General features: G+C 43.4%; 1 protein-coding gene across 2 annotated transcripts in view; it reads right to left on the bottom strand.

The window, feature by feature from the left end:
• Positions 1-4,036: 4,036 nt before the first annotated feature.
• Positions 4,037-12,224, bottom strand: part of LOC116396183 (protein yippee-like 1) — a 25,427-nt gene continuing 17,239 nt past the window's right edge. For both annotated transcript variants that reach the window (XM_031870621.1, XM_031870620.1), the window contains exons 3-5: positions 9,457-9,500; positions 6,504-6,612; positions 4,037-4,272 (exon numbers count right to left, since the gene is read on the bottom strand). In XM_031870621.1, coding sequence (XP_031726481.1) covers positions 4,183-4,272; positions 6,504-6,612; positions 9,457-9,500 — 243 coding nt within the window. In that variant the 3' untranslated portion in view covers positions 4,037-4,182. The remainder of the gene's footprint in view (positions 4,273-6,503; positions 6,613-9,456; positions 9,501-12,224) is intronic.

Below are 12,224 nucleotides of genomic sequence, written 5' to 3'. Positions count from 1 at the left end.
TCGATCCCTGGCATCCTTCCTGCCCACGGACACGTGACACTGATGCATCCGCTAGAACCTGGTTCTTATTTGGTACACACCGGCGGTGACACTGGCAACTGCTATTTGTTGGTTTCAACTTGGACCGACTGATCGAAGGGAGAGTAAAGCGGCTCTGCAAGCTTCACTAGCGGCGCCATCTTGGAGGTCCTTTGGAGGAACTGGCTGTGTACATAACAGTTAACAAGTCAGACTACTGTCGGTCCATTCAGTAACGATTTCAGCAGACGTGAATGGTCTGCTTGGATTGATTCATTTTGTTTCAAAATGTAGCTACCAGTGCCTCTTCACTCTATAAGTTTGGTAAAGGTTTACCAAGTTAAAACTAAACAAACGGCTGGCTTTTGACATTTCCAGCCAGATCTCTTCATCTTACCAGAGAGTGAAGGCTGGCTGACCAGATTAAAGGCTGCATCCCACTTCAGGAGCTGCAACCTTCCAATAAAAATGCAGCCCTTGAAAGTGTGTCCTTCAGAGAAAGTAAAGGCAAGTGTAGCCTCACGGACATGAAAACCAATGGTGCATTCAGGCGCTCTTTGTCTACTCGTAAAGTAAATTGACAAAACAATCACACCACAAGGTCCATTTGGTGTTTTGGAGCTTCTCCCTTAGCAGGTGGAGTTGCCGAGTTACCACATAGATGTTCACATTTCCATTCCTAAGCCAAACCAGACGAGTGCTCAGAAAAGGAAGCTCATGTGACGATCACGCTCCAACAGCTACCAAATGGATCTTTTGGTGAGAATATTTTAGACAACCGCTGTTTTAAAAAGGCCAAGAATTTGCTTTCAGTCACAGTAGTTTTCAAGTTTATCACCAGGAAATGGCTGACGAAGTGGTGAATACCAAGTAGTGAAGTCAGTTTATGAAATGTAGCCAGTTTACCGGCACTGATGAACAGCTTGAATGCATCATTAAAGAGAAACACAACAGCCGGCTGAAGGTTTTGTTTCAACACTTTAAAGTTTCTCAAGTGGAAAGTTTCACCACTTCATCACTAATGGTTTCGTCCGAAACCTGCCCCGTTGCACCTGTAACCACACCCACCAGTGATGTCACGGTGTACCGACACACCCCTGGAGTACACTTCTACACCACTGCAGCCAGGTGAGAAGTTGAAGCACTGGGTGTCATTAACAACAACACTTTCAGCTACTGTTGGGTTGCTTTTTAAATAACGGGTGTGCAGGGGATTGTGGGACACGGAGAGCTGCATATCAAGGAGTGTTAAAAATAAAACAGGCCTTGTTTGACTTGTTAGGAGTCTTAAAATACAAACGTCAAAAGGATGCAGCCCAAGAACTGGGATGTAGGGACTGAGCTTAGGTAGCTAACAAGTTAATATTATCAAAACAATAAATCAGGACAATTCATTTTCGATCAAAGCACAAAAATGAATTAGTTCTCAAGAAATACAATCAGATATTCACAGCCAACGTTTCCAAAAGCTAAGGACCTCCGATATGGCGGCCAGATGGTGCGTTTCATCACCTGAGAGCTATACAGGAGACACTGACTGTGGTGCGAATGGGTCTTGGGAAAGGCTGTCCCTGCGACATGGTGGGAGATTCCAGCTCGCCCTCAATGTCCACACGGCTCAGCAGAGACCTAAACATCGGCCCTCTGACGAGCTCTCGCCACACAAGCTAAATAAACAAGCTAACAGAAAAACAAAACAAAATAGGGATAAATCACTTCCAAACAAACTAACCTGGCTCTCGACCTCACGGATCACCGGGAGAGAAACCAAACAGCTGTGAAAGAAAAGAAACTAAACAAAACAACAGGACCAATAAAAACACTTCCAAACCAAAAGAGAGAAAAAACCCAAAAGAGAAATAAACTGTTTGAGGAAAAGAAACTAAACATTCACTTTTGTGTGCAAGTATGCATGTGGGCTAATACACATGCGCGCACACGCACACACACACACACACACACACACACACACACACACACAGCCAGAGGTACAGTGAACAAAAGTGCTTCAAGTTGGGGAAGTAAATGAACTAACCCAGTAGAAATACGTATAAAACCTTAAATATGTTACTCTATGTACAAAAACTGTAACACGGGCCAATATCTCAGCTGTTTATGTCTTTATATTTTCAAGTAGGTATCACTAAACTATCAAGGGTTTGCATTGTCATCGTTTTTAGGATAAAAGGTCATGTGATCTGACTGACCTCGCCGGCAAAGTAATCAATCACTGCTGATTTTTAAATCTCTCAAATCCCACATTGCCCCTCCTCCACCTTCTGCCATCTTTTTTTTTTTTCAAGCCTTGGGCGTCCCCGTCCCCCCCACGTTTCAAAGCTCCTCCTCTATGCTTTACACTGAGAAATAATATACTGAATATCAATCTGTTTTTGCACCTCTAAATCTTATGTATGTATGTCTACCAAGTCTCTGTTGTCCCCCCCCAAAAAAGAAAATGAAACAGGGAAGAGCTCTTTGAGGATTTTGTTGAAGAACATTATTTTTGAGGGCCGCTTTGAACCAGAAAGAGGGGGGGAGGGAGGTAGGGAAGACACATCGGTTCACACAAAGGTTGGTTTTTTTTCGGAGTTATGCACTGCACAACAGAAAATATGAGGGGAGGCTGTTCATGTTTTTGAAGAGGCACAAGATTCATACGGCTTAGAGGCAAATCACAAAGAGACGATTCATACGCTCTGACAGAGAGAGAGAGAGACGGATAAGCATATAAAGTGCAAAAGACCTACGACAGCGGGAAGGAAATGGCGGGATTTCTACGGTAGCAGCAAAGAATCATCGGAAACTACACTTTTCTCCAGCAACTGAAAGGTAAAGCGGAATATGTCGATATAATTTAAATAAAACCAAATCATCAAGAAGAATCTAACTAAAGGCTTAACGGAAACGACGTAAAACCCTCAAACCGTCCAGGTCAAACTTTCTCTCCGTCTCCAACAATCTGTCGTTCATCTGTGAGAAGGCCATGAAGAAAAAAACAGAAAAACAGACAAGAGCGAACTAACTTTTTGCCTCTAAACTGAGATGAACCAAAGGCCTCTGCAAAGTGCAAACGAAGTAGCATCGTTCAAGTATGTCACTGTGTAATGCGTGACTACACTCACAAAATGCATATATACACACAGTCATATGCATATATACACACGTGCATGACAGCAAATATATATTCAGAATCCATGTTCCAATATCTACCTACTACGAACATTTTCATAGTATTTATGGGTATGCAATCGTAGTATGTGTGTGTGTATATATATTCATATGTAGTTGTGTCTCTTGTTTCATCACTAGACAATGGAATAATACAGTCTGCCTTAATGCTTTATGACACGTGGCCACTGATGTCAGGTTCCCCAGTCTACAAACTATTTCTGCTCCTCTTCAGGTCTTTTTCACTCGCTGCAAAATGGGACCAGCCACAATCGCACTTAGCCAAACACTACAAGTATTTATATATCTATATAGTAATTATATATATGTATGTATATAGATCCATTTATGTCCAACAAATAGTAGGTGCTGCTTTCAATGCTTTTTGGGTGCTGAACAGGTACCAGAAGGTGGGGAATTAAGAAGATTCACAAGAAAGAACAAAAAAAGATTTAAAAAAAAAAAGGGAATAAAATCCAACACTACTGCAATCCCATCCTTTGCCACATTTTGTTTTTAAAAAGCATGATGCTGCTACATAATTTGTAACTAGAATAAACTCCCTTTCCCCTCCGCTCCTCACTCGTCCCTGATTGCTCATTTGGACATTAGCAAAGAAAAGCATGCTCAGCTATGGGCAGAGATACAACAACAACAAGAATAACAACAAAACATAACGGACTTGACAGGGAAATAAAATGCTAACCAGTAACATCCATCTGCCATCAAAACAAAACCTTACCAAACCCAGAAGTTAAAACTACAGAAAATTACATTTAAAAAATAATCATCATCCGTCTCGCTGGGTGGGCGAAATAAAGAAAGACATGTCCCCATCGGTGAAGTCTCTTGTTCGTTTTCACGATGGGCGAGTGTGCACGTGAAGGAGGCGAGAGGGTGGAGGTTGGTGGAGGTGGGGTGGGGGGTGGTCGATGGCCGTCGCTCCACGCAGTTCAATAAAGAGCATTCCAAGGTCAGAAAAAGAAAAGAGGAGCGTCACTCCCATCCATTGTCCTTGATCATGTGAGCCAGCTCGATGATGAACTTTCCCTCTTTGTACTTTTGACTGCTCTCAAACGCGTGTTCCTGTAAACAAAAAGAAAAAAAGAAAATGTTTAGTTACAAGCTGTGGTGGTAAGTACATTTACTCAAGTACTGTCCTTATATTTGAAGTACCTTGACTTGAGTATTTTCATGCCGCTGTATGCTACTACTCCACTTTATTACTGCACTACTGTTATCCGACAGCTTTAGTTACTTGAAATCTAAGATTGTAAACATACAAAAATCATAACATATGATGCTTCATAGAGGTAGTGGGAAAAAAGATTCTTATCTTCTAAGATTCTGAATCGATTCACGTCCATTTTTAGAAAAACTTTTTTGTTACTGATCCTACACACAGAGTCGAAGCTGTGTCGGAAGTAAGCTAGTAAGTGAGTTAAGATTGTTTTGTCAAACTACAAAGCAACGCACAAAGCAACGCACAAAGCAGCGCACAAAGCAACGCACAAAGCAACGCACAAAGCAGCACTAGCGTACAAAGCAACGCACAAAGCAACACACAAAGCAGCGCACAAAGCAATGCTCAAAGCAACGCACAAAGCAGCACTAGCGTACAAAGCAACGCACAAAGCAACGCACAAAGCAACGCACAAAGCAGCGCACAAAGCAACGTACAAAGCAACGCACAAAGCAGCGCACAAAGCAACGCACAAAGCAGTGCTCAAAGCAACACACAAAGCAACGCACAAGCAGCACTAGCGTACAAAGCAACGCACAAAGCAGCGCACAAAGCAACGCACAAAGCAGCGCACAAAGCAGCGCACAAAGCAGCGCACAAAGCAACACACAAAGCAGCGCACAAAGCAACGCACAAAGCAACGCACAAAGCAACGATCAAAGCAGCACTAGCGTACAAAGTAGCATACAAAGCAACGCACAAAGCAACGATCAAAGCAGTGTACAAAGCAGCACTAGCGTACAAAGTAGCATACAAAGCAACGCACAAAGCAGCGCACAAAGCAGCGTACAAAGCAACGCACAAAGCAACGTACAAAGCAGCGCACAAAGCAGCGTACAAAGCAACGCACAAAGTAGCATACAAAGCAACGCACAAAGCAGCGCACAAAGCAATGCACAAAGCAGCGTACAAAGCAACGCACAAAGCAGCGCACAAAGCAACGCACAAAGCAGCGCACAAAGCAACGCACAAAGCAGCGTACAAAGCAACGCACAAAGCAGCGCACAAAGCAACGCACAAAGCAACGCACAAAGCAACGCACAAAGCAGTGTACAAAGCAACGCACAAAGCAGCGCACAAAGCAGCGCACAAAGCAACGCACAAAGCAGCGCACAAAGCAATGCACAAAGCAACGCTCAAAGCAACGCACAAAGCAGTGTACAAAGCAGCACTAGCGTACAAAGTAGCGTACAAAACAACGCACAAAGTGTTATAGCTGCTTTTAAGTGAATGATGGAGAAAACCGTGATTCACATGCATTTGCAGAGGAGCCATTCATCATTATACAGTATGCAAATAACTCAGCAGTGACTTTCATTTTGAGTCAAATAAATATGCACACATGTATTCATCTGACCTCAGTATTATCTGAGAAAAGCAGGAAGTTTAGGGACGCGGAGAAAAACTGAAGCTTTCCTCCAGTGACCAAATCCCCTCTTTCAAAAGTCTCAACTTCCTGCCACACATCTCCTGAAGAGCCGGATAATTTCCGGCGTGCGTCCCCGTCCTGCTGAGCTCCCGGAGAATCAGGATGTCGATGTTGGTCTGTGTCTTTGATTATTTGCTCAGCCTGCTTTGCCTTGTAAACCAGCTCCGCTCTGCTTTGCTTGCGGGGCTTTCGTGATACTCTCTAATTGTTTTTTTTGTGTCACTGAAGGAGCGGCTTTAAGTGAGTCCCTGTCTTGTACTTTGTTCAGTTATTTTACACCCTTCTATAGTCGTCTCAGACAATTACCAGGAGAAGCCTCTTCAAAATGGCCTGACATTTAATCACTGTAGACTCTCAGAGGTACCAGTCTGTCTGCAGCCAACCTTTCGGCACTGTAATTATCTTGCGCGCTAGGAGACGGAAGAGTTCTCGATCTCTGAGCCTAAACACAATCCCGAGCTCAAAAAACTGTCACCATGGCTTTAAGAAGCAATGCTTTAATGAGAGCAACCGTGTTCCTTTGACCCGCGATAGCATAATTTGTCTTGCAAGCCGAGAAACCACATAGTTGCAACACAAACACAGGCGTTAAGTGGTGCATCGAGAAACATTAAGATCTAGGGTGAGCGTTTAAAGGACACTTACATATTTCCAGCCCAGTGTGGTTTTACAGTTTTCACAGTAGATGTCAGCCACAGCGTGTAAACCTGTGAGGAGAACCCGCTCCTCGGCTGGCCCGCAGCCGACATTCACCCTGCAGGGGAGACAGGAAGTGGAGAAAAGGCCACGGAGGTCAGGGAGCGCAGAAGAAGAGCTCAAAATGTTCACATAAAGTAACAGCAGTGCTCAAGTATTCAAAGTATACATGTCGAAGTGTACTCGGTGCATGGTAGTGTATTCATTATTACAAATGACCAACATTGGAGACTAAAAAGTCAAGAAACTTAAACTGGAGATACAAATGAGTGAAAATATTCAATTCTATCTCAATTATTTCTCCATATATAATATATTAGGTTTTGCATACATGAGATTTGACCAATTTTAAGTTATTTTTTGCACTGAATACAGTTGCAAATGTCAAAAATACATTGACAACAAGCTAAAAAACAAAACAACGCCACATTGCTTTGTTCCCAGAAAGAGACATTTCTTTATGGCAACAGTGATATTTTTTGAGTTTTTCTCATCTTATATATATCTTCAGACATATAAAGCCTCCAAAATGGAAATACTACTCAATACATCAAAAGTGTACTGAAGTACAGAACTCAATAAGTGAATACTTCAGAGAAATCTATTGTTTTTCCCCGTCAACATTACACCACTCCCTCCCAGTAAACAGTGTTGCTGATTAGCTTTTAATTAAAGGAAATGCCACAGGCAAATAAACAATCATTTCATGTAACCGAGCTACATGTAGACATCTGCAAAACTTTCATTTTCCCACCAAATGCATCTGTTTTAGACTAAATGTCTTCTTTTTTTTTACCCGCAAAGCACCATAAACATTGCTCGCTGGGCTTCAGGTGCTCTCACATTGGGCATGATTAGAATAACTTATTTGGACTTTGGAGTTTGTAGAGTGCTTCTTTCATTAAATGCATTCAGGCAGGTAGGAGCAATGTATTTCAGAGTGGGGCAGCACAAAGCAGCTGCTCCATGACACCTGACAGAGTCTCAGACCTCTGGGGGGGAGGGGGGGGGGGGGGAGACTTCTGTGTGGTTTTCATGAAGACTGAGAGCAGAGACCCAAAAACCAACCAAGCAAGAAATACACCACTAAAATGCAGCTCAAGGGCCTAAAGAGACGGGTGTTAACCAGCAGCTCCTGCAGCATCGACTGACATGAATGTTTGTTAAATGTCTAGGTTACTTATAACCATTGTTATTATTACCAGCAGGATCATGCGACGGCTCGCGTGCGTGAGTGACGGTGCACACGTGTGTCTGTCCACGGCTACTCTCGCATTCGACTGCAGTAACCTGCATAATATTTTGGGTGGCCAGTTATGGCGGCATGCTCAAAGACCTCTCGTGGTTGTGGTGACTCATACTTTCTCAAAAAAAATCTTGTATTCACTGACTGCCTGTGTGGGCCACAGGTGATAACACAGCTGAGTGCATCGCCAACCCCCTGCCAAAGCACAGAGAGGGGAAAACGGTTCACTTTTATCGATTTGGAAGGTGTGTTTGGCTAACCGCTAACCGAGGTACCAGTACACACACTACTGAGTATGTCGCTTCAACTGGGACCGCTCGGTGAGTTTATTTTGTTTTGGAAAGATCGTATCATGTGTCTTGCACGACAACCTCAAGGCAATTGCCTGAATAAACCGCCGCTTGTTCTCGAGTGTGATTTACGACGGTGTCTAGATTGGGGTCACGATACAGCAGTGGCCGGTGCAGACACACCTGGCGCAGAGCTCTCTACCGAGTGCACCTTTCTAGTTTCAAAAGCATTTTAATGACAACATTCCAACATGTAGTCAGGACGTGATTCACATTCAAATATATTCATTTAATTGCTGTTGAAACATTTATATGTAAAGTGGACTTCAGCCCAGTTTTAACCTAAATGTTTCAGTGTCTTTTGACCTGAAAATCACCACATCGGTGCTTCCTGGCTGTAGTTGGCTAGAATCAGACTGGTTTTGACTTCCTGTAATGCTGAAAATCTACGGCAATGTAGTGCACATCTATGAGCATTTTACCAAAAATGATGTTAGTGTGAATGTCATTTTCTGAACCCATGAAGAGATCAAGACGCCCAGCTCCACCTAAGAGAGGTGGTGGATTTTAAGCACGCTGTGGTCTCGTTTGTGTGTGTTTGTTACTCAAATGGAATGAAAGTGTACATGCACGCCAGCCCAACAACATTGGTGGCAGTGGTGCATGGTAAAATGTCCCACAGGTTTATGGACAAAGACGCACCTCGATGGGATGCATCGTTGCTTTCCGGGGAGGGTATTAGAAGAAGGGAGCTTTACTCACTTTTTAAAGTGTTTCATTGGTTTTTTTTTCCCCACAAGGCTGTTTGGAATTAGGGAATTTGAACAAAAGTGTCTGTCGAGTGGATCTAATTTCGTTTAATGTGTTTGTTGGAACGGATAATCGAATACGACTACTGGGAATCATTTCTGTGGTGGTGGATGTGAACTTTGCCTGCCCAACCCCCCCCCCCACGTTTTTTTTGGGCTAGTAAAGGTGCTCGTGGCTCCGCCTGCCTGTGCATGGTTCTCAATTTTGTGCATGCGTGTTAAAACACAATTTTAACATACGTGTGCAGTCATCATGGCAGCAACGGACAACAGCTGCACAGAAAACAAAAGGTAAGAAAGTGTGAAAGCAAAGCAGTAGGTTTAGGTGAAGAAGGGACGCTTGAACTCTGCTTTGAATTCAAACATACGCACCCAGTGGTTTTAAAACGCCATCTAACAAATAAGCTTCTTGTGTAGCTTTTATCTACAAGCCCCCAGAACACTTTTAAAATATACATAGAATAGACCAAATGTACAAAAACAGTAAAAAAGCTAAGTTTGTCACTCTGGAGAAAAAAAGAACCGAGGTGAATTGTAGGTGTGGGTCTCATACTTACACCGAATTAAACAGATAGGCTCTTCCTTGACTGCCTTGAAATGACTGAAACGAGAAAGAGAGAAAGAAAAAACAACAGGTAAGTTGACGATACGATCCGCATCACACCGCTGAGTACAAGAATGTCAGCAACTGACGCCATGGGGTGCTTTTTCTCCCAGTGACTGCTGTGCGTACTTGTTCTTCCACCTCGTCCAGGTTCCCACACACCTGTTTGGCCGGAGGTAAAAAATAAAACGAGGCTCGGAGAGGCGCTGAAGTCTGAGCACATCAATCATTGATGACGAGAGAGCTGTTGTTTTTGGACTCCTCTTAGTTTCTTGTTACTAATCGTTACATCAAACATGAACTCAAACTACACATTTATTACTTCATTTTCTGCGAAATATTTACAAGAAAACGATGTAAAAAGCTGTTGGTGCTTTCCACGTTTAGAGAAAATACAGATGGAGAGTTGTGTGCTTTGTATCAAGTTAATCAAAATAAATGGGATTACATAAAATCTAGATACAAATCTACCAAGAGTCACATTTGACCCTCGGGTTTTCCCTGCTGCAAACTCTGTGTGTTTGCAGAACAACACAGCAGCTGTAAAAGCAGCGTCTAACAGCTCATAAAAGAAGACACGTTAAGAAGACACACAGCTGATTACGATACCGAGCTCTGATTTAATGATTCAAAACATTCCTGTCAACCTCAAGAGACTACAAGGGGAAAACCCGTTTGCTTGAATGCATGGAGGAATAAGTTATGTGTTAAAGCTCCCCTGTGGAGTTTTCTTCTCAACAAATACTGTTCTGTTTACATTCAGTGTTTCTCACCAAAATACAGTGTGTGTGTGTGTGTGTGTGTGTGTGTGTGTGTCCTTGAGGTACAACAAACATGTTTAATGCATTTCCTTCCAAATGAGTCTGGATTTAAGTTAGACTGTAAATATCATCTGCAGATCTACGCAGAGAAAGAAAGGTGTTATGGGTAACCGACGGTTGCAGGAAAGTCACCGTGCACACCTTGTAAAACAACATGTCAGTGATGTCAAAACCTCAAGATTTCTACAAATATCATCTGCATATTTTTTTTACCTACCCTTTATTCTTTCCTGCTTTTCCAAACTAAACCTGAAGAATTGCTACGATCATCATAATAATCATAAACAGAAGTTAACACACATCAAGCGTGTGCTCGTGATGAACGCAGGAGGTTCAATTAAAATCTGTCTTTATCTAAATATCCTGCCACTGACGTTTACCGTGTATTAATGTGAACGCAGAGCGGTAAAGCCGTCGCAGTCGGGGACGACGACAGAGCCTTCGTCTCCCTCGGCCGGCTAGACTGCAGCCCCAATCGGCTTTGGTTTTTCCATTGCAAACGAGTGCAGATAAGTGTGTGTCTGCGGTTGAGGGCGCTGAGCTAATACCGCCTAATAGGAGCACCAGCTGCCTCCTCCGCTGACCACCACCGAGGCTCAGGGGACCATTCTCAGCTGCCCGAGTGTTGAACATTTGTCAAAACTGGGAACGTTTTATTTGAGATAATAAGGAGTTTGGTTTGGAACCGATTCAAGAACAACAACAAAAGAGGATTGTTCTTCTTTTCTCTGCTCCCCCCTCCTTTGGTCGCTGTAGGTGTCTCATTGTTACATCCTCCGAAGCTCATTGTTTTGTCTTGGAAGTGAAGTCTGCACACACACACGTACAGTCCACAGCCAAAAGACATGTGACCTTTAGGTGCCAGAGGGAACTAGGTCGGTCCCCGTGGAGTCAACAACAAGCACCCTCTCCACAGCGTTTATAGTCCGGGGAGGGGTGGTCACTCCATGTGACAAGAGCTGGGCGTCATATCTGCACTTCACTGTGGCTCAGTCATCAACTCAACCACTGGCTCCGTCTCTCGCTGCCCTTATCTGTTTCCCACAGTCTATTTTTACTTTGGCAGCGTTTTTGTCTCCCAACCCGAGCTGCTGCGAGATTTTTACTTTACTGTAGATCCCCGGGGCCAAAAGAAACATCAGGCTGCTCGTCACACAACCCGTTAAGAGTCTATAACTGCAAAGTCCTACAAAGATCAGTGGAGAAAAAGAACATGTTGGTCGTGTGTTTTTTTCTTTTTACGCAGACAGAAGCCAGACAGGTTTTGGGGCTGCACTAAACCCTCCAGACTCCCAACAACAATCCTATTAGACAGGATCCTGCAGCGTTTGTTTCCAACATGAGTGCAGAGAGAATCAGCTGCAGACTGGAACTCCCACAGGTTTTCATTTTAGCTGTTTAATAAAACATGAGCAAATGTGGAGTGTGGTTACCGAGCTTTTTTTTCTTAAGCTGTTGCAATTTCATTTGTTTTTAAAAAATGCTTGCTCCTAAGAAATTAATTCTACAAAGCAAATCTCAAAATCCCCGAATCCCTCTCGACCTCGCGGGACTGAAGGGAACAACGATACCTCGCACAGAGAAATCCGCTTCCTTCAGCCAAACACACAAAATACAAATCCGGCCCCCCCGACGGGCTAAAATGCTTCATCTGCAGAGAGCAGCGAGCTGGTTCTTTAACGGTCTCACAGGCAGACGAACTGCATCTGATGTCACCAAAATTCACAAAGAAAGGGATTTTTACTTCGGCTTAACTCCAAGCTATTATCAAACCTGCTGGGGTCGATTTTACCATCTGTCTCAGCAGATGCCCGGCTGTGGGAGGTGAAGGTTCAACTACGACTGAAACCCATTTAAACTCAATTCAAGGGGAGCGATTCTTTTAAGGACTAAACGTCTG

This window comes from Anarrhichthys ocellatus, unplaced genomic scaffold (genome assembly GCF_004355925.1).
Source record: "Anarrhichthys ocellatus isolate YVR2014 unplaced genomic scaffold, GSC_Weel_1.0 scaffold53, whole genome shotgun sequence".
Classification (NCBI taxonomy): domain Eukaryota; kingdom Metazoa; phylum Chordata; class Actinopteri; order Perciformes; family Anarhichadidae; genus Anarrhichthys; species Anarrhichthys ocellatus.
Note: the sequence above shows the minus strand (reverse complement) of the source record. Positions and strands in the feature narration are given on the sequence as shown.